The following is a 22,631-nucleotide window of genomic DNA, read 5'->3' as shown; positions in this document are numbered from 1 at the left end:
AAGGTTTTCTCTTGATGATAGAATAGCAAAACTGAGTACACAGGTGTCTGGAGTGCATTTACCTGCAATTCTCATTGTAGCACCCACATGAGCAGAAGTCACAGTGACCCAGTGAAAATCATGCAGGAAATTCCACTACACTGCCATTCAAGCACAGTAGTGTCTGTCTTCAAATTTTTAATGCTAAACCCAGGAATATTACCACTACATTTATTTGAAATAATACACGTAAATATAACACAACACACATAAAAGGAGAGCAATTGGTTCAGTACTGCAAAATATTCCAATGTGAAAACAATCAGTCAATTAATTTTTCATGTCACCTCTCTGTCCATGCCTGCTAAAGTCACACACGAGTGCCAAATGGGTGGGTAAAAAATTTGTTAGTGTGTATCTGCCCAAACAGCTCCAGGAATGTCACCCCCACCCTCCCAGTCACTTGGGTGGATCACGGTTTTGGTTGCGATAAGATAATGACCCAAAGGTAAGGCCATCTGCTTGAGCTGATTTGAAAATTAATGTTTTTTTTCAACCAAGTTTCTTTTCAAAAACTGCCTCATTCAATGTGATATTGAAAATATTGTGCAAATATATTTAAACAAAATTGGTGACAAAATTAATCACTGAGTTGGTCATTTACAGCAACAAAAATTTCCAAGCTAATTAGTAATATGAATAAAATGGTGAGATTCCAACAAACTACATGGGATCCTCATCCTCCTCTGAAGATTCCTCAGCCCTTGGTGTGCTGTCCTGCTGGCTTGAAGGTATGTGCTGCTGGGGTTCAGCTGCATGTCCTCCAGCCGCTGGGCCACCTGCGAGAGTCTCCTGTTTCAGGGCCCCTCGCTCTACACTCACTCCAGATACAGAGCCATGTACTCTGTGCTGGACGGCCCACAGCTGCCACTGCACCTAACACCTCGTCCTGCACATGAGGGCTGTGTTCCTCATCCAGTGTCCCTGAATCTAAAACCTGAGATTTTGCTTGATGAGCTAGTCTGGTATGACAATGCTTTCTCAGGCAGGCTTCTCTTTTCTTGTTGCCTGAGGCAATCCGTGGCTCCTGGGGGTGGGACCACACCTCTGGCACCTGTGAGAGAAACAAGAGAAGCTTAGTATATGAATTCATGCAGACACTCATCATCCCTCAGTGACGTTTCTGAACACTGCACCCAATTCACAGGATGCTGTCAGACTAGGCTTTCCTCACAGATTCAGTGCCACCCTTACACCATCTAAAGTGCCCCCCACACCCAGAAACAATCATTCACCAAGATCCACCACCATGACAACCAATGCCACAATATTCCTGAGAGAGCCTCCTCCATGGCCCTTTGCACCTGTAAGGGGGGATTTGCTGTCACCCACACATTCCCTCTATCACAACCTGGTAATTTCCATGGCCCTCTCCTCCATGGACAATACTGAGAGCAGCATTGGTTACCAGTCTGGGTTTTCTCCCTTTTTTCAGATGCCGTGTTCTCGATTCTCCTGCATGGACAAGAGGGAGAGGGTGATGAAGCGGTTCAGTCGGACATGGAAAACCTCCCGCTTTGAAATGACATTTCCTTTTTGGCAGCCCATATACATTAACAGCAGTTGCTGAGTCAGTGGCCTGGAGACAAACTGCTCCGAGGTTGTGTCCCCCAGGTGATTTTCTTGCTGCATGTTGTGATCCAAGGGGGATCGCGTAGTAGATGGGAGTCCCAGTAACCTTGCCAGAGTTCAGCAGGTAACTGAAGGGTTTGCGGCACTGCACCTGAGTACTCGCTCAAGTCACTGACCACCTTTGCAATCTGTGTCCATGCCTTCTTGGCTATGATGGGGTTAGCTTGCTTGCAGCCAGGCAGGAAGAGTACCACCAGGAGTTCAAGACCTTGGTTCATAATCCTTAGCATCAGCGTGTCCCAGATCTCCCGGCTGCCGTCTCCTTCAGCCATCCTGTTATTGGATTAGAAGGAGTACATGGGTCACTATGTGTTTTCTCCAAGTGTGTGGTGCATGAATAACTTGAGAAGATGCCATGATATTGAGGGGACGGTGTTTAACAGGCTTGTTGCCTCACCATTGTATGAATGCCAGGGCAGCATGCATTGAAACTGAAAGACTACTACGTAAGGGGCCAGAGCTCCTTGAAGGGCACACATGCCATGGCATGAGGCAAGATTGGGAGTAGCCAAAAGATTATTCAATGTCTGGTTCTGATTGTTGAGATTGCAGACAGGGGGGAGTTGTGAGGGGTAGTGGAGTGGAGATCTGAGTGTGGGGTTAAGCGCCTGAACTGGGTTGCTGGTTTTGCAATTTGTATTTATTTCGAGAAGATTTGTGCACTGAATTCAGAAGCAATGAATCCACTAAGACCTTTAGAGATTTTTAAGAATGAAACTAAAATATTTATTAACAAACCATAAGATTTAAAGCACATAAATAAGACTGTAATTACTTAATACTATAACAAATCCTAAATTCCTAATTAACCTGTCTGCCAATTGTACGCCATTTTAAGTCAACAGTCCAAAATGGATTTTAAATTTCTTAAAAAGCCAACAAGTTACCGCAGTACCTACTTGTCAGTGGAATTCCAAAATCTTGTCTTCAACTTTAGTTACTGGATAGAGAAGACTTATGCACAAATGGCTGGAGGCTTCCCAAAGGCTGTTTCACACACTCCCATTAGATCTTTCATGGCCCTCAACATAGCTTTTCATTCCCCATTATATATGTTTCTCTTTCTTTAATGTATAAATTCCATTGTTCCATATGTCTTTGGAACTTTACCTTTCCCATAATGTAAAAACCTTTCATGTTGCCAATATTGTCAGTAACCTTTGGAAAATAAACACACACTGCTTAGCCTTGCTAAACTGGCTAGTTGTAAACATCCTAAAATTCCTTTGAAATGCAAACAACCACTTCACTTTTCTAAAAATGCAAATTCCTTTCATGCCTGACATGCTAAGACTGCATCCATGTTGATTCATTTGCATTTCAAGTATATTTCTATACCTAGCTCCTTTTGATAATTTCAAGCTTGCAGCCTACCTGACTCCAAATGTAATTAAATCACACAGACAGAACCATCTACAATCACACCCATAAACCTACTTTACAATAAACCAGAATAATATTATGAAAATTATTATACTTTTGTAACAGAATATCACAGTATCTTTACGTTGCAGAAGGAGGCCATTTAGCCCATCGAGTCATCACTGTCTCCCTGAAAGAGCATTCCACCTAGTCCCACTCCTCTGCCTCATCCCTGTAACCTTGTCCATTCACTTTTATCAGGTAGCAATCCAATTCCCTATTGAATATCTCGATCGAACATCCTTCCACCACCCTCTCAAGAAGATTGTTCTAACCACCCTCTGGGTGAAAAAAATTTTCCTCACATCACATTTACTCCTTTTGCCAATTAATTTGAATCTGTCCTCGATGTTCACTTGAGTAGGAATATTTTATCACCATCTGCCCTGTCCATACCCCGCAGGATCTTGAATACCTCCAACAAGTCACCTCTCAGCCTTTTTTCCAAGGAAAAGAGTCCCGATCTCTCCAATCTATCATCATAGTTTTCGTTCTTCATCCCGGGAATCACTCTTGTGAATCTCCTCTGTACTCACTCCAGTGCCTTCACGTTCTTCCTCTCAAGTATGACGTCCAGAACTGGAGGCAGTACCGATAGGTTGACAAGTGGCATTGTCATGGAGAATTCACCACTGATGGTGACTGACAGTTAACTGCCAAGCATTGTTTGAAATTTAAACCAGGCAGCTTGACCCTGATCGGTCAAGGCATTGCCCTGAGGAATGAATCAGCAAATGGCTGTCACTTATTTTGTTTAACTGAAACAGGCGCAATGTGTGTATATGCTTTTTCAGTCTGCAAAGAACAGGGCCCTGTGTATTAATATATGTAGCTTCCAGTACACACAAGTGTGCCACATTGTGAGCCTGACTGACAATCTTAAATTGGTTGTCAGCATAATTCTTAGCACACTGAGGACTACTTAGCAAATGTCCAATCGTGGAATCATGTCTAATGTTGCACACTGTGTTTTGAGTTTTGCAAGCATGGGCTGGTTGGGTATGGTCTGTACCCTGCCCATTGTGAACAGCAGCTGGGACATGCTGTCTGATACAAACCGCCAGTCTTTGGAACATGTGGCCAACATACCCAGCATCACACCGGCACTGGAATTCACAAACACATTATTCATTTGTGTGATAGGCAGGACATCTTTTTGGCTTGACAGCAGCTTCCTGTTAGTGGCGAATACCACTTGTGTTGCTACTCCACAGTAGCAGCGTGAAACAGCCAGCTTCACCTGTTGCTCAAATTTTTCAGACACCTTGTTATTCCAGGGTAATCTGGGGTACATTGAGTACTTTAGAGGGCTGAAATTGATGGCCTTAGGCCCATTCATGAGTTTGCGTGATATATAGTGCAAAATGATCTGATCAGGGTAGCCATTAACACGCAGGATGCCTTTGATGCGCTCTATATCAGTGTCAATCTTGCATGGTGAGCAAATGGCTCGGGCTCTATTTAAGAGGTTGCTGATAAGACCAAACTTTTAGTGTGTGGAATTATAAGAATCTCAACACGTATATTGACCAGTGAAGGTCGGTTTGCAGTAGACCGTGGTAGAGAACCCCCTGGCAGATTTCTCAACTAGTACATCAAGGAAAGGGAGTTAATTTGACTGCTCCATTTCTAAGGTGAATTTGAGCGCAGGATGCAGCCCATTAAGATATGTAAGGAAATTGTTACATGCAGCTACGGATTTAAAGATGGAAAATGTATCATCCATGTATCAGAAATATTCGAGGGATATGAGGTTAGGTATCATTCGATGAAAGACACATTTCTCATGGAACCAAACAAAGATGCTTGTGAGAGCTAAGCACTCTCTTTTTTACAATATAAATTGTTGTTTTCTCCTGATATTGGTATTCTTGTGAGTGTCCTGATGAGTGCAAGATGAAAAGATTAGACATGTCTCTTCTATCAGCAATACTCAAGCTCCGAACAACCAAACAACAATTAATTTTCTTTGAACTGTAGCCGTACCAAGATGGTTGTTGAGGCAGCCCTTTTATCAATCCTGAGATGGGGTGAAGCCACCTCTGAACTTGACACCATTTCCGGCAGGAATTATACCTCCGCCACACTTGGGGAGGCAGCCGCCCTAGGCCTGACTCGGGGGGGGTGAGAACATGATGGGGGACAGGGCCATTTTGGGGGTTGGATTGTAATGTCGGGAAATGGCACCTCAAAGGGGGAAATATAGCTCCTTGTTTCTCCTTTCTAATGTTAGATCCCGCTCCTGTTCCTATAACTCTCAGATCTTTATGGATCCTGCATTTTCCTTGTTATTGTATTCTCTACTGAGGGCGTTAAAAGAATTAGAATAGTAATCATAGGAACTTTCAACTACTACATATGAACAAGGAGCAGGAGTAGGCCATTCAGCCCCTCAAGCCTGCTCCACCATTTAATAAGATCATAGCTGATCTGATAGTAACCTGAAATCTGCATCCCACCTACCCCTGATAACCTACCAGCCCCGTGCTTACCAAGAATCTATCCACCTCTGCCTTAAAAATATTCAAAGTCTCTGCCCTCACCATCTTTTCAGGAAGAGTGTTCCAAAGACTCACGACCCTCAGAGTGAAAAAATGTCACTTCATCTCTGTTTTAAATGGGTAACAACTTATTTTTAAACAGTGACCCCTAGCTCTAGATTCTCCCACAAGAGGAAACATTCTCTCCACATCCACCCTGTCAAGACACCTCAGGATCTTATATGTTTCAATCGAGTCACCTCTTACTCTTCTAAACTCCAGCGAATGCAAGACTAGCCTGTCCAACCTTTTCTCATAAGACAACCCACCCGTTCCAGGTATTAGTCTGGTAAACCTTCTCTGAACTGTTTCCAACGCATTTACATCCTTCCTTAAAAAAGGTGACAAATGCTATACACAGTATTCCAAATGTGGTCTCACTAGTGCCCTGTACAACTGAAGCGTAACCTCCCTATTTTTGTATTCAGTTCCTCTTGCAATAAATGATAACATTCTATTAGCTTTCCTAATTATTTGCTGTACCTCCATACTAGCCTTTTGCAATTTATGCACTAGGACACCCAGATCCCTCGGCACCTCAGAGCTCTGCAATCTCCCACCATTTAGATAGTATGCTTCTCTTTTATTCTTCCTCCCAAAATGGACAATTTCACATTTTCCCACATTATACTCCATTTGCCATATCTTTTTCTCACTCACTTAACCTATCTATGTATTTCTGTAGCTTCCTTACGTCCTCTTCACAGCTTGATTTCCTACCTATCTTTGTGTCATCAGTAAATTTGAGAAACATCCCATCCATCCCTTCATCCAAGTCATTTATATAAATTTTAAACAGTTGAGGCCCCAGGACTGTTCCCTGTGGCCCAGCAGTCATTACATCTTGCTAAACTGCTGAAAAGGACCCATTTCTGCCTACTCTCTGCTTTCTGTTAGCCAGCTAATCCTTACCAATGTGTTATCCCTTACACCATGAGCTTTTATTTTCCACAATAACCTACGATGTGGCAATTCATCAAATGCCTCCTGGAAATCTAAGTACAGTTCATCCATTAGCTTCCCTTTATCCACAGCACTTTACTTCCTCCAAGATTTCCAATAAGTTGGCTAAACACGATTTCCCTTTAACAAAACCATGTCGACTCTGCCTGATGAGCTTGAGCTTATCCAAGTGCCCTACTAGAACCTCTTTAATAATAGCTTCTAACATTTTCCCTTCAGCAGATGTTAGGCTAACTGGCCTGTAGTTTCCCGCTTTCTGTCTCCCACCCTTTTTGAATAATATGGTTACTTTTGCTTTCTTTCAATCCAGTGGGATCTTCCCCAGATCTAGGGAGTTTTGGAAACTTAAAACCAACGCATCAACTATCTCACCAGACATTTCTTTTAAGACCCTAGGATGAAGTCCATCAGGACCCGGGCACTTGTCCACCTGCAGTTCCAACAATTTACTCAGTAACACTTCTCTGGTGACTGTAATTTTCCTGACTTCCTTCCCCACTTCCAGTTCCTGGTTTATAGCTGCTTCTGGGATGTTACTTGTATCCTCAATATTGATTGGACAGAAGAGCTGGATAATAGGGATAAGGGGATGGAGTTCCTACACTGCTCCTACAGAATTCCTTTCGAACCCAATACGTGGACGCCCAACATGGGAAAATTCTCTAATTGATCTAATAATGAGGAATGAACTGGAGCATTTTAGAGAAGCAAACGTAGGGAAATATCAGGCAATAGTGAGAATAATATAATAGGATAATAGGGAAGGGTATCAGTTTGACAAAACACAAGTTAACAAATTTGTGAAAGCTGATTTTGAGGGGTTGTTATTTATTTATTCTTTTACAGGATGTGGGCATCACTGGCTAGGCCAACAATTGATGCCCATCCCAAATTGCCATTGAGAAGATGGTGGTGAGCTGCCTTCTTGTACTGTTGCAGTCCATATGGCGTGGGCACACCCACAGTGCTATTGGGAAGGGAGTTGCAGGATTTTGACCCAGCGACAGTGAAGGAACAGAAAGGTACCAAGTCAGGATGTTGAGTGACTTGGGAGGGGAACTTACAGGTGGTGGTGTTCCCATGCATCTGCTGGCCTAGTCTTTCTATGTGATGGAGTTCACGAGTTTAGAAGGTGCTGTTGATGGAACGTTTGGAAATTGTTGTAGTGCGTCTTGTAGATAGGACACACTGCTGCCACTACATGTCAGTGGTCAAGAAAGTGTATGTTTAAGGTGGTGGATAGAGTGCAAATCAAGCGGGCTGCTTTGTCCTGGGTGGTGTCGAGCTTCTTGAGTGTTGTTGGAGCTGCACTCATCCAGGCAAGTGGAGGTGTATTCCATCACACACCTGACTATGAATTACGGCCTGAGTTTTAATCAAGTCAGGATGACTTGGGAGCCCTTTAAAAGTGGTGGGCAGTTCCCGATTCCCACCCCATTTTCGGGCTGTCTGATTTTCAGGAGTGCCTTTCTTGGGTACGGGCTGGTTCCTGTCAAAAGCCTGCACCTGGCACTCCCGACCTGGCCGGCTCTATTATGGAAATAGGCATGTCCTACTCCTCTGTCATTTTTATGGATTAATGCCAGGTTTTTAAGGAGTCTTGGTTCACGGCCCTTTAGGGGTGGGGGTCCCCTTCGAGGTTTAGTACCACAAAATTAAATTCTGTACACTTCTCAAAATTCTCTTTTGGTTATAAATAGCCATTTAATTGTCATTATGCCCTAAAGTAGACACAATTCTGATGACATGTTGTGTTGATGTACCAGAGGTTTGAGAATCTTGGGCCTCATCAAAATAAATGTAAGAAAATAAAAACCAAGAGTGATACAAAACAGGGCATTGACTCATTATCACCCATTTTATTACTCTTGCAAAGTCAGGGAATGAAATCCCTATTTGTCAGTAGGTGATTGCTTACAGAAAGGTTTTACAAATCTCCATCCTAGGTTCACCCCAGATAGTCTGTAAATTTACAGTGTACATCACAATTTGTAATGCGGCTTCTGGGGGAAGGGGAAACAATCCAGTTCTTGAGTTAAGGCTGCACTGGACTTCTGCACCATGAATCATTCTTCTCTTAAAAATTCAGATCAACAATTAAATGTACATTTTTCCTAAGCCGCTAGTACATGTTTGATTTACAAATCATGGGGATAGGGTCATCAGCGTAAAATAGGCAGATGCCATTTGTGGTGTGTTGCAGGTTGGTTCCAGGAAAGTCAGAATGGTAAGGTTGGATTAGCTACAGAATTGAATTGTTTTGTAAAAGTAGTAATTTCTTTGTAGCCACTTTCCTCACATCAGTTGATTGCTCTGTGATTATTTATCCTTAGATTCAGCACTGGGCCACCAATTTCACTATTGCTACAGTCACTCTGCCAACTGCATGCAAACGTAATGAAACTGCATTTATACAGCACCATTCATGATGTTCTAAATCACTTTGCAGCCAATTCAGTACTTTTGAGTTGTAGTAGCCACTGGTCTAATGTAGGCAATATTATCAAGTGGCAGAGTAGTCTCGAGGGGCCAAATAGCCTGCTCCTGCTCTCAATATGTAAGTTCATATGTCATTTAGATGGATGAAATGAGCTGCACTAGATGGCATTTCAGATCCATAATTATCTTCCAAACAGAGGCTGGAGTTCTCTTAATTTTGTTGCAAGTGTAAATTTACCAAGTGAGCTTTGTGGGGTGAAGTTGTCAGGACAGGAGTGTGTAGTAGGCTCATAGTGAATCAATAATCTGTTTTACACTGCACAGGATTCTCGATTCCCGTTGAGGCAAATCTTGTCCTTTTATATACTGACCTGTTACCCCACTCTATCTTGGTGCTTATGATGAATTTTTTGAGGTATGAAATATGGGGTGGAATTTTCCATGCCTGTATGTGTCAAGCATGTTCAGTGGCGTGAGTGGAGAATATGGCGAGAAGGCCAAAAATAGGATTCATGACGTCGTGAAACCAGTTTGCAATCGTCTGCTCTGTCCCTCAATGGCGGGCTGTGTTTTCCACCGTCAAATGTTGGGAAGCTCATTGTATTATATCTGCACGTCATTCCCACCTGAATCATACCCCACGCTGGATCATCCAAACAGACCGACCCGTTTCACAACAGTATATATAAGGTGTGCACTTGGCGGGGGGCACTTTGAGGGGATCCCGGAGGAGAGTGTACAGTAAGGTCGTGCAGCACTCACCAGGGTCATCTGTTGGAATTCAAGGTTGAGAAGGCTTGGGGTGGACAAGGGTTGCATTGCATTCGAGATGAGTTGCGGGGGACAAGGGATACCCTGCGGTTGAGGCGAGTTGTTGGGGGGCAAGGGCTGCACTGCAGTTGATGGTAGTGCACAAGCACGTGTGAGGTGGTGAGGAGGGATGTATTAGAAAAACCTTGTATAAAGGTTGTACAAGGACCATTCCTCCCCAGCTGGGACAGGTCAGGCGCAGGCACATTGACATGCTTGGAGTTGGGCCTCTAGCTTACCTGCCCACACAAGCAACGCAGAGGCATGAAAGTGCCACCAAATTCTCCTGAACTTTTCACCCCTCCGGCCCAGACTGCAAACTATTGATCATTTTAGTTGACAGCAGAACAGTTGGATGACTGGGCACATTGTACAATCTCCTTGCTAAAGTTGGCCATGGAGCAGTCACTGCTGGAGGTGCTCACAGCCCCTTACAATGTCATCATCCCGGTTTGGACCAGTCTCCCCCATGGTTCAAGCTAACTGTGCAGCCTTGCAGTGTGGTTTAGGAGAATGTCTGTGCCTGAGCTGAGAGTACAGCATGCAGTCCAATGTGCAAAGCTGCTGCCAATTGGTCAGGTGGAGTGGGGCAGAGGTGAGTGGGGTTTCGGGCAGCCATGTAGTGCACTAAATCTGGCCGCCCCAATGGTTGCTAACACTCTCCGGGATGCATTAAGAGGCCTTCAGACTTAACCAAGAGGGATTCTTAGTATAACCAAGCTAACCCAGGCATCTCTCTTTCAACCTGCAGGAGGAGTACATCAGGAACATGGAGCCTGGTGGATTAGTTGTATGCCTCACAGCATACAGAGAGAGAAGACGAAGGAGAAGAGAATGATGGAGTTACTTGGCTGCGCAGAGGGAGAAGCATCACCCTCTGGAAGAAGGGGTGGCTGGGGCACCTGCAGACACCACTGAAGAGTCATAGTGAGCTGTCACTGCTTGGCACCTAGCTAGAGCCAGGGTTTACAGACGCTACATCTCCTTCCTGCAGATGACAGAGAACCCATGTCGCCGAAGACTGTGCATGTCTAGGGAGCTGGTCAGTCACCTCTGCCAGCTGCTGCAGGATTTGGTGCCATGGGGACATGGAGGGTATCCACTGCCAGTGGCTATGAAAGTGACAGCAATGCTCAATTTCTGCCCCAGTGGCTCCTTTCAGGGCTCTACAGGTGACCTCTGTGGGACATCACAAGCCTCCACCCACAAATGCATCCATGAGATCACAGATGCCACCTTTGCCAAGGAGACACAATTTTGTGCATTTTGCCTGGGACCAGGAAAATCAGGATGCAAGAGCGCTGGGTTTTGCCCACATCTCAGGTGCCATCAGGTGCCATCCTGCACAGATATGAGGTGCCATCAAATTCACTCACTTGGTGCTCAGATCTCTGTGGCAACAAGCGGTCAACAACATTGACCGCAAAGAATTCCACTCGCTGAATGTGCAGCTGGTGTGTGACCCCATGGCACCAAATCCTGCAGGTCTGCGCACGATTCCCAGGGGGTGTCCATGGCTCCTACAATCTCAGTTGGTCTCAGATCCCTGATGTCTTCCAGGGTCCACAGAAGCTGCGGGGCTTGCTCCTCGGGGATTATGGCTACCAGCAGAGGCCTTGTCTGATGACACTCGAGCAGCGGCCTCAGACTGAAGCAGAGCGACGCTATAATGAGGCTCATGCTGCAGCTCACAACTTGGTGGAGCAGACCATCAGGATGCTGAAGATGAGGTTCCGGTGCCTGGACCGGTCTGGTGGAGCCCTGCAATACAGTCCGCAGAGTGTGTCACGCATCGTCATTGCCTGCCGCACCCTTTTCAACCTGGCGCTGCAACGGGGAGAGGAGCTGGATGAGGAGGAGATGGAGGAGCTGGAGGGTCCTCCAATGAGGAGGATGTCAATGGGCATAAGGGTGAGGTGATTCTCCAAGGCGATGGGGCCATTGTACTGGCCAGACAAGGCAGGTGTGCTCGGGAGGCCCTCGTAGCTGCTAGATTTGTGGAGGATGATGATGACATGCAGTGAGGAGACGCCATAGATAATTACATTACATCTGTGAATGTTTGACCCCAGTCTGGCTGACAAGAGCACACATACATTCTGTGATAAAGTTCCTTTCATAGGGATGAAAGGAGGGCCTAACAGTCACTCGATGGCAGGAGGATGATGCTGAGATACAGTGAGGACACTCCATAGATCTTCACATAGTCTCTGAGAATGTCTGACTACTGTCTGGCCAAGGGCAGGTCGCTTGTGCTCTGTGATCAGGGTCATATCATGGAGATGCAGCCATGAAACTTTAAATGCACCTGATCCTTTATCCGCCTTCAGCACCTGAGCCCTTCAGGAGCACAGTGTCACTGGTCACAGATCCTCAAGAGATGGGGGCCAGCCCCACCTTAAAGGTGTTGAGAGCACACAGAGAGAATGACGGAACTCTGTGACACCTGCCCACTACATTCTTGGAGCAATGACCAGCACCATCGAGGTGCAGGCATCAGTATTGTATCCAGGGAGTGTGAGGCCGGACCATCACTTTAATCTGAAGGCTGCACAGAGCACAAGGAAGAGGCCCTGGAGTGAGACACCTGCCTTTATCTTGTGCAGAAAGGTTTCACATCTGAGTGACACGAACACAGTTCATTAGAATGAGGAGCCATAGGCAGGGAGACACTCTTGGGTGTTTATTTACAGCAGTGAACAGTATGTACAAGTTTTTAACATCCATACTCAGGTTGTGCAACTACATCTTCTTAACCTTCCTAACCCTGCCGCTATGTCTTGCTGCTCCCCCAACATCCACAGCGGAGGTGGAGGCAGCCTGCTGACTGCTATGCTCTGTCTGTGATTACCTTGGCAGGAGTCCTATGGAGGGCCGAGACCTGGAGGGCCCCGGCCTGCTTTCAGGGCCCTGCTCTGTGACAGTGGCACCTTCCTGGAACTGTGGAGCTGGAGCTGCTGAGGCCACAGGAGAAGAGGATTTGGATGAGCCAGACAATCCTGGAGTCACCTGGGTGGATGGCCCAGGGTGTCGAGCTGCTGGTCCCCCTCCCTATAGGTGTCCGACAGTTCTTGGCTAACCCCTTGAGGGGAAGAAGTAGCTGAAGTGAGATCGAGCTGCCGGTCACCCCTCTTGTGTACACACTGTTGGAGGCCAAATATGGCATCAGCGACGGAGTTCAGCCTGCGCAGCAGTGCAGGAGCGATATCCAGGACCAAGATCTCCATGGTGGCCGCCATTCTACCAGTGTTGACCTTGGTGTGTTGGCATGTTGGCGCTATCACCTCAGCCGGAAGGCGGAGGTACTCCTCCATTGTGCCTTGCAATCTGAGGAGTGCCGCGGACATCCCTTCCTGATGTTCCCAAGCTCGCTTTTGCTGCTCCTGCAACTGAGATCTGATCAAGTCCAGAGGTTCTTCATATGACTCGGACTCAGCAAATCTCTGGCCTCCAGCAGTCCTCCAAGTGCCGGAGACCTGGGAACTCCCTGTCGCCTCCTGCTGCGTATCAAACAGTGCGATGTGCTCACCAGATTGTAATCCCGAAAATATTCTAAAGCTCGTTCCCACCGAGGTGTGTGTCTCTGCATTGGTGGTGGGTGTGGGTGAGCGCTGTGACGGGACTTCAGAGAGGGTGCCTTCAGATTCTTTTTCAGAGGTTTCTTCGGGGCTTGATTGGAGGCCCTTGGCCGTGGAATCCATTTGCTGTCTCCAAGATGTGCCTGCAGAAGCAAGGGGAGATAATTAGTTCATGGCAGTGGCCTGTGAAACAGGACACATCACTCACAGCATGGTTGTCTGATGGATGTTACATTGCTGGATCCTCACTTGGTAGAGCAGCGCCGACCTCACCTGGTCCAGATCGTCGCCAACCAGCTGGATGGCTCTGTTTTCAATGTCCATTAGGACCTTGATTTCAGGCATTCCTCCACTGGTCTGCAGCCTCTCCCTCTTGTTGTGTGCCTGCTTATCCTGCATGAAATCAGATGGAGAGAGTGTAAGCGGGATGCCTGCCAGGCTAGATTATAAGCATGCCTGGCATGTGTGGTAAGTGGCCCCATGGACAGGATGAGGACAATGAAGGTGTGTGTGAGAGAGTGAATGGTGATGTCCTTGAACTGACAATGAGCGAGCTCCCTGGGATGTGTGATGGGTTTGTGAGTGTGTGAGTTAAGAGTGGTCAGTAGAGTGACTTACCCTGACAGAACAGAGAACATCATTCACCCTCTTGTGGCACTGGGTGGCTGTCCTCTTTTGCAGGGCATTGGCACTGACCACCGCTGCCACTGCCTCCCAAGCCGGGTTAGTGATGTGCTGCCCACCCTGCGGCTGGAGTGGGAGTAGAGCACATCATGGCAGGTTTCCACTGCATCCAAAAGGTGTTCGAGGAATGTGTCACTAAACCTGGGGCCTGCAAACCTTTTGCCTTTTGGGGCCAAGTGGTCCTGGCATCTGGAATGATGAAATGGCTGGGTGATGGCATGGCAGGCAAATGAGAGCCCAACCACCATTGAAACGGCGTGTGTCCCAGAAATGCATGACTAATGAGGCAGGATTGGGATTGGCAAAAACCCACCATTGCGGCTGATGGGAAAAACATACTTTTGCCCGTCTGCACCACACTTATTGGAAATCTGGGATGCTTACACCCATGGTGATAAGGCTATGTTGCACAGTAGATATTGAAAATATATTGTAGTGAGAAGCAGCAAACAGTAGAGTCTTCAGACTTGCTGACCAAGCAAACACAAAAACTTTTGTAAACCATTCAGTCTTTGTCCTCTGGCTTCTTAAAGGGTGTGTTGCACAGAGACACCTGAGGGCTCCAACACTTCTCACTGACAGTGAAGACTTATTTTGTACAATTATGCCAGTTTGTTGCTCAGGAATAATTTGTTCTTTCTATTGTGTGACATTACTGATAAAATAGTATCCAATTACACCCCTTCTATGAAATAATGGACCTGAACTTCCACGGAGTGGAAATTCCAATTGGACTGCCACTTCACTCCTCCTCTCCTTCACTGAAATACAGACGATCCTTTGACACCAGACTTTCTGACTCAGACTGGGTGAGAACTGCATAGGGCACTGCGCTCCTAAGAGATTCAGTTGAGGGCTACAGAGTTGGATGCAGGGAGGCCATGCCCCATTTTTTATGTCACTAGATGACGTAAATCATGTTGATTTAAAGCCCCAGCCAATCTCAAACCCGGGAGAAGCTAGGTTTGTAAGGTAAATGGGCAGGTTTTGGGAGGGGGGTGGGGTGTCATTAGTTGTCAGTGTTTGGGTTGTCAGGGGCTTGGATTGGACAGTCAGTGCTAAGGGTGGGGAGGTGAAGGTTGGGTGGCAGTGTGGGGTGTTCATTCAGGGGTGGTCAGTCAAGGGTTGCACTCGAGGAGGCTGTGCAGTCAGTGTGGTACTATCGGGGGGTGAAGTTGGGGGTGGTTTAGTTAGGGTGTTCTGTAGGTGTTGGGAGGTGGGGGTAGGGATGTCTCATGGGGGATCAGAGGGGTAGCCGGGGTGATGTGGGGCTCAAAGGGGTTGGGGGTAGTTGGGGAGCTGGGGGGTCACTTGGGGGTGTGGAAGAGGATCCCGTGGGGGTCAGAGTGGTGTAGCGGGGGATGGTGGTAGTCAGGGGCCCGAAAGAATTTGGGAAGGGTCAGAACAATAGTTACCCAGAAGCTAGAAGTGGCCTAAATTTTTTGGGTAACTATTGTTGTATGACAGTTGGAACCATCCAAATGTTTGTGACTTAAATCAGAGTATTGGATGGTTCCTGGTGCAGGGCAATTGCCCATTGGAAGTCTGAACTTCCTGGGCAATTGCCACGCAATCCTTACCTGGGAACTGCCTGGGGTGTTCTCCAGAGCATCTTTGGGGTAGCCACCAGTTACACTGCCCTGGGGCTCAGAGGTTATGGGCACCCAGATGAGAGAAAGTCTTCTACTTCTACAGAAAGGAAAAGATCTTGTGCAGTTTAACTGGGTTGCAAGTATTGAATCTTTCCCCCAAATATGAATATACTATCAGTGTTTTGATATGTTGCAATGTGCAGAACATGTCATTGAGGGCTGAGGCAGTCATGGATATCAATGTTATCACCTGCACAGTGTTATAAATAACCAATGGGATATTTTTCTGTCAAATTAACAATATTACGTGAAGCTGATAGAGTAAAATTTGTATTGTCCCTGGGTTGTTTAATGGTCCTAGTGGCATCACCTATAGGACGCACACAAACTAACACTGCCTTAATATTAATGACCCATGCTGCATATATATCAAAGGATATTGGTAACCAGATGCAACAATGTGTGTTATCATTCCTTTCTGTGATTGTTTGGTAAATTAGTTAGTGAATCTTGAACAGGGAAAAAATGTCATGCATGGCTGAGGGGGAGGGTTAAAGGGACAGGCGGGTGGAATAAGGGAGAAGCAAAAGGGCCCATGACTTCTCTCTCTGGCCCTGGTGTTAACATATTATTCAGCAAAATAGTACAACGACTCTTTGCAATGAGTGAACACAAGAGAGGCAGGAAGGACTGAATGTTTAACATGTGTTTATCTTAACACTCAAAACACAGAAGAGTGCTGCCCAGCGATAGGGAAGAGGGTCCCACCTACCAATCAGTCAGCCTATTATATTGGGATTTTGCTTTGGGACATGCCCTATTGCAGACTATAAAAATCAGACAGAAACTGCAGATCAACACAGCCTTTTTGTACGAGGCTCTGCGGCGAGATATTAACAGGCAAAATGGTGCACTGGACTCAAGAAGAGAAAGGGGAAATCACCCACACATGGGACAGTATCGATAAAATCAAAATTATATCCAGTGCCCTTGACAGGTATAGTGTGAATGCAGTTTGATTTCAATGTAATTCATTATTCTTTGCACGAACGTTGTGGTGATGGGTGTTTATTGCTACGTGGTAAGGGGATTAGTATTAAAGGTTTCATTGAAGTTCCAGTCAAACTGATGTAAAGCTTAACTTTTTATTAGTTCAAATGATTCATTGATTCGATTTGAGAATTAAATTCAATGTAGTGTTTGATGTTAAGTTGAATTATTATGCTTTTTCCCTCCAGGATGTTTCATGTCTATCCCTGGACTTCACGCTACTTTAAAGACCGGCATGGATTTACTGTTAAAGGACATGCAGCTAAAGTGTCTGGTGCTCTGAGTACTGCGGTCACCCATTTGGATGATGTCAAGTCGCAGTTTAAGGAGCTCAGCAGGAAGCACGCTGAGGAGTTGTATGTGGATGCTGGAAGCTTCCATGTAAGAAACTAATCTTTTTTAAATATATGTTCCATTTTTACTAAAGTTATGCTGTAAATGAAAGCTAATTCCAGAATTAGAGTTGACATGACAATGAAATAAAGTAGACTGAGACTTCCTGAAAGAGGGAAAGAATTGCTTTGGGGTTATCTGGTTTCCACTGAAAAAGAGTGTCTCATTCCACTTTTGCTGCAAAGTCAGGTGGAGCCATAACTCTAGACATGGAGTGCGCAGGTTCACAAAACTTAAATACATCAACTGGTTCCAGGTTGTCCTCACATCTTCTCATTGGCTCGTACAATGTTTTACACAAGATTACAAGCTGATCTTAATGAATATTTATTTTTACTGTTCCATGCATGCAGAGATTTTTCCTGGAATGATAAACTTTCTCGTTTAATATTTTCTGACAAAATCTTTTGGTGCTTTAAATTGTAAATTTAACCCATTAGCACACATTTTGTTTCAAATTAGATAATGGATCTTTGTTTTCTCATAGCTGCTGACTACCTGCGTCATTGTGGAACTGGCTTGGTTAAAGAAGGAGAAGTTCACCCCTCACATCCATGCAATTTGGGATAAATTTTTTAATGTGGTGGTCGATGCTATATCCAAGCAGTACCATTAAATCCAAGATGACATAAACCCTTCAGCTTTGATCAAGCAATGCAATTGATGAAAATGTTCCCTTATCAACACCTATAACAATCTCTGTGCTCTTCTTAAAAAAATAAATAACAAGTTATGTTAAAATAAAACTGATGCATTCTTGAAAACAATGTTCCTCTTTATATACTAATTCTGACTCAAATTCCTGAAAATATCTCCATGTATTTTCCTTCATTTGCTTAGAACAATAAAGAATCAATATTAACCTGACATTTGTCACATGTGAATTCTTCATTTAACTTTATTATAAACCATAAGTACCCATGAGGTAACACGGTGAGATGAAAATTCAGGATCCATTTCTCAGTCAGTTCTCAAATCTCCACCCATAATTTATTAAATAAAACTATTAATTTTAATCAACATTTCATCAGTTAATTTTCAGAACATCAGAGAGAGTGATGACTCCTTGGAGGAATCCAATAAGAATCAAACCTCCCCAGCACCCTTTGAGATTGGACTGTACACAGGGGTGAAAGAAAGAGTCAAAATGCAGCAATTATAGGGGATTCGTTAGTGAGGGACATAGACAATACCACTAAGCCCCGCCTCACCATGAGATTGATCAAAGTCAACACTGATAAGGGTTTTTCTAGGCTTCAGGTCGAAATGGTGAAATAGACTGAAGCATGGTAGGTAGAGGTCAATATGGAGAAGTGTGAATTGACACGTGTGAGAACTAATATGGAGTGACAGTATGTATTACATGGCATAATTCTGAAAAACGTAATTGAGCCAAAAAACCCTGGTGTCCATATACACTAAATCCTAAAGGTGACAGAAAAAGTTGATTAGACAGTTAAAAAGAGGTTACAGGTTACTCAGCTTTATAAAGAGGGGAATATTATATAAAGCAAACTCGATCATGCTAAAACTTCATAAATAATTTTTCAGGCCTCAGCTGGAATGCTGTGGGCATTTGTGGGCAACACACTTTCCTGAGTTCAAGGGCAGAATTCTTCCCACATCGGGCAAGCGTCCCGACGTCATTGCGCACTCTCGCGATAGTTCACTCGGCGGGCACATGCATGAGGCGGTAGCACACCCGCCAGCAATTAAGAGGCCTATTAAGGCCGTTAATTAATTAATTGAATAAAAGTTTTCGCTGCCCATCCAACTGTTCGGTTGGCGGGCAGGCAAATAGGCCAAGTATTTTTTGCGAAACCTCATCTAGGGCCAGGCTGTTTTGACCAGTGACTTAAAGAAATATATAAACTTTTAAAACAATTTTTTATCAAGTGCTTGCTCATGTGACAGAGTCATGTTTTTCTTGGCCAGGATTTTCCTGTCGGCGAGTGGGTGGGGGGGCGGGGGGGTGGGGGGCCGCGCGCGCCGATGCGTAAGATGATGCGGGATGACATCGGGCTGAACACCCGACGTCACCGCACCCCATTTAAATTTTCAGGAGTCCTGGTGGGAATTAGAAAAAGCATGAAATCTCATCCACCAGCGGGATGAGGTTTCATGTAGGTTTTGTAAAAATGTAATTAAAGTTTTTAAAAAGGTGATGGACATGTCCCAACTCACGTGACAGTGTCACATGAGGGGACGTATCAGGGAATTGTATTCTTTAACTTGAGCTTGAAGTTGTGACTTCAGCAGTTGACATATTTCTGTAACAACTCCCTTGTAAAAGTGCAGATGTGTCAAACATTGGTCGTTGCTGAAGTTCAGACAGGAAAGTTGCTCCCTGAGCACCCTTTGTTGATATGGCCTTCCACTGAGAGCCCTTCTCCTCCTCCATCGATTCCCTTTTCCAGCAGCTTCTCCTGTTCTGAATGGCTTCCACTCATTCTCCCAGTTATACTCAGTTCCAAGAGAAAGACCAGGCCTACTAGTGCAGCCATATCTGGGAGCAACTGGTTTGTGCAATAGCCCTGAAGTCAGCAAAATGTCCTTCAACATTGGCCAAACCGCTCTCTGTACACTTTTGCAACTTGAAACACTATGGAAAGCATCAAAAACAAGTGGCATTGCAGCAGCAGCCAGAAGAAATAAACAGACAACTAACCTGTAAGTTGTTGATGATCTATTTAAATAGCACTTGTGTGAGAGTCTGTCATGCTGCTTAACACTGCAAAGTTAAGAGAAAGTGTTAGCTAGAGCGTGGAGCTCCAAAATGGCACTTTCAGTCTCAAAATAGACTTGCACACTGATTGACATCAGCATTTGTCTGCTCGACACATTTCCGTCAGAGTTGTTGGATTGGCTGCTTTGTCCTGGATGGTGTTGAGCTTCTTGAGTTTTGTTGCAGTTGTCCTCATCCAGGCAATAGGAGAATATTCCATCACCCTCCTGACTTCTGCTTGTAGGTCGTGGAGAAGATTTTGGAGCCAGGACGTGAGTCACTCACTGTAGAATACCCGCCCCCTGACCTGCTCTAATAGCGATATCACTGGTGTAGTTGAGTTCCTGGTTAATAGCAATCCCCTGAATATTGAGATTGGAATATTTGGCAATGCCATTGAATTTTAATTGGAAGTAGTTGGACTCCTTGTCCTTGGAAATGATTACTGCCTGCCATTTTTGTGGCAAGATATGCCACTTACCTGCCCAATTTGTCCAGATATTGCTGCCTATGGACATGGAATGCTTCAGTATCTCAGGAGTCGTGAATGGTGCTGAACATTGAGCGATCATCCACAAACATCCCAACTTCTGATCTTAAGTTGAAGGGAAGGTCATTGATGAAGTAACTGAAGATGGTTGGGCCTAGGACACTTCCCTGAGCAGCTCCTGGGACTGAGATGATGACCTCGAAGAAGCACAACCATCTTCCTTTGTGCTAGGTATGACTCCAACCAGTGGAGAGTTTTCCCCCTGATTCCATTGACTTCAATTTTGCCAGGGCTCCTTGATGCCACACTCAGTCAGATGCTGCCTTGATGTCAAGGGCAGTCACTCTCACCTCAGCTGTTGAATTCGGCTATTTTGTGCCTGTTTGGGCCAAGGCTGTAATGAGGTCAGGAACTAATGGTTCACTAATGTCCTTTAGGGAATGAAATCTGCCATCTTCACCCTGCCTGGCTTACAAGTGATTTCAGATCCACGGTAATGTTGTTGACTCTTAACTGCACTCTGGATAGGCTGAGCAAACCATTCAGTTCAAGGGCAATTATGGATAGGCAACATATGCTGGCCTTGCCAGGTTTGCCCACATTCCATGAACGAATTTAAAAAAAAAACTGAGTGGTCTTGGCAGAAAATATTGTTTTCAAGCATCAGTGAGCAGGTTATTGCTGAACAAGAGCCGTTAGATGCCACAGCTGATGACCCCTTTGATCACTTTGCTGATGATCGAGATTAGACAGATGGGGCATTAATTGGCCTGGTTGGTTTTGTCCTGATTTTGTATGCAGGACATACCTGGGCAATTGTCCACATAGCTGGGTAGATGCCAGTGTTGTAGCTGTACTGGAACAGCTTGGCTAGGGACAAGACAAGTTCTGGAGCACAAATCTTCAGCACTATTGTTGGAATACTGCCTGGGCCCATCGCCTTTGCAGTATCTAGTGCCTTCAGCCCTTTCTTGATATCTCGTGGAGTGAATCGAATTGGTTGAAGACTGGCACCTGTGATCTTAGGACTGTGGAAGAATCTGAGATGGATCATCCATTCTGCACTTATAGATGAGGTTGGTTACAAATGCTTGAGGCATGCGCGAAAGCCATGGCCCTGGCTGTCGGTCCCTCAGCTATTGCTGCTTATTCAAAAACACACAGGAAGCCCATATTCTTCCTGGAGTGCACCTGGCCCTCCAAAAGGGCCTCGTGGTGAGCAGTACATTCTTGCTGGTGTACCCTCTGGAGCCACTGCACGGAGGGTCATCATTTCTAATGTGCCACCATTTGCCGCGAGTTCGCTCCTCCTTTACCACCGTCGCTAACTGAGTGAGATGATGTCAGGGGCAGTGCCGATCCTACTTGGGTTCAGGGAGGCAAGCCTCGACATATCTTCTTCTCCTTCCAGGATTTCATGGAGGTGCACAAGGGGAGATGATGGAGTGGGGGTTATCCATCGATCAATAGGGCACCATCTATCATGTCTTCTGGACAACAGACGGTGTACGGTGCCAACATGCAAGGAGGTGGGTCATGTTTGGAAAAACTGCCCTGCTTCCCAGGCTGCCCATACCACTCAGGCAGTAGAGCCTGGCACCACTGCATCTCCCTCACTACCCTAACTCAACCCTCTGTTGAAGTCAGTCCATGTGGAAGGAAAGTGGGACGTAAAACTAAAAACATCATGGCGAGTCCCCCTGAAAATGCAAACCGGTCCATGATTGAATCCATGCTTGTCCCCATGCCTGTGAGTGTACCATTGCCCATAGGTAATGCTGGCAGTGATCCTGGGGCCACACATGAGTCTGAGGTTAAATTCACTCTGATAAGGCCTAAACATTCCCAGGGCCTGACTTAGGTGCAGGAGCAAGGGAACGAGGGAGTGTGCAGAGCTGGAGGCTTCGACTGATATTGGTCCATACGTTGGGTGATTGGGTGGCGGCGGGGGAGGGGAAGATCTCCTCTCCCCACCTTCGACTTTGGCGCCAAGCGCTTCAGTAACGGGGACAGAAACTGTCTGTCAGAAGTTTCACAGTGTTAATATCAACTATCTCTCAAAGTTTAAAAATTAGTACAAGTCCCTCTCCCTGGCAATTGCCTGACACTGAACCAGGCTGTTTGCAACCTCAGTTCCATATTTGATTTTGTCTGTGCCTGTGTCCTTACTTGCTGCAAATCCCAATCACCCATCAAACCTGTGCTCCCTGACCTACACAGTGAAGCAAATTATGATTTTAAAATTCTCAGTCCTGTTTTCAAATTCCTCCATGG

General features: G+C 45.5%; 1 protein-coding gene and 1 long non-coding RNA gene across 3 annotated transcripts in view; one reads left to right on the top strand and one right to left on the bottom strand.

Annotated features, from left to right (window-relative positions):
- Nucleotides 1–20,005, bottom strand: part of LOC144690651 (uncharacterized) — a 264,306-nt gene extending 244,301 nt beyond the window's left edge. Inside the window, exons 1-2 of the long non-coding RNA XR_013578926.1 lie at nt 19,811–20,005; nt 977–1,093 (exon numbers count right to left, since the gene is read on the bottom strand). This is a non-coding gene — a long non-coding RNA (uncharacterized LOC144690651). The remainder of the gene's footprint in view (nt 1–976; nt 1,094–19,810) is intronic.
- Nucleotides 462–17,909, top strand: LOC144690646 (hemoglobin subunit beta-like). 2 transcript variants are annotated; one of them, XM_078558361.1, is made up of 3 exons: nt 462–487; nt 16,938–17,130; nt 17,630–17,909. In XM_078558361.1, the coding sequence occupies exons 1-3, from the start codon at nt 477–479 to the stop codon at nt 17,756–17,758; spliced, it is 333 nt and encodes a 110-aa protein (XP_078414487.1). In that variant the 5' UTR covers nt 462–476; the 3' UTR covers nt 17,759–17,909. The 2 variants fall into 2 exon arrangements, with proteins under 2 accessions (XP_078414487.1, XP_078414486.1); XM_078558360.1 differs by lacking the exon at nt 462–487 and adding an exon at nt 16,580–16,696.
- Nucleotides 20,006–22,631: the final 2,626 nt, after the last annotated feature.

This window comes from Cetorhinus maximus, chromosome 15 (genome assembly GCF_964194155.1).
Source record: "Cetorhinus maximus chromosome 15, sCetMax3.hap1.1, whole genome shotgun sequence".
Classification (NCBI taxonomy): Eukaryota; Metazoa; Chordata; class Chondrichthyes; order Lamniformes; family Cetorhinidae; genus Cetorhinus; species Cetorhinus maximus.
Note: the sequence above shows the minus strand (reverse complement) of the source record. Positions and strands in the feature narration are given on the sequence as shown.

Coding starts and splice junctions, on each gene's coding strand:
- LOC144690646 (XM_078558360.1), top strand. CDS start 16,605: ATGGTGCACTGGACTCAAGAAGAGAAAGGGGAAATCACCCACACATGG. Junction 16,697..16,937: donor ATATCCAGTGCCCTTGACAG/GTATAGTGTGAA, acceptor TTTTCCCTCCAG/GATGTTTCATGTCTATCCCT. Junction 17,131..17,629: donor TGGATGCTGGAAGCTTCCAT/GTAAGAAACTAA, acceptor GTTTTCTCATAG/CTGCTGACTACCTGCGTCAT.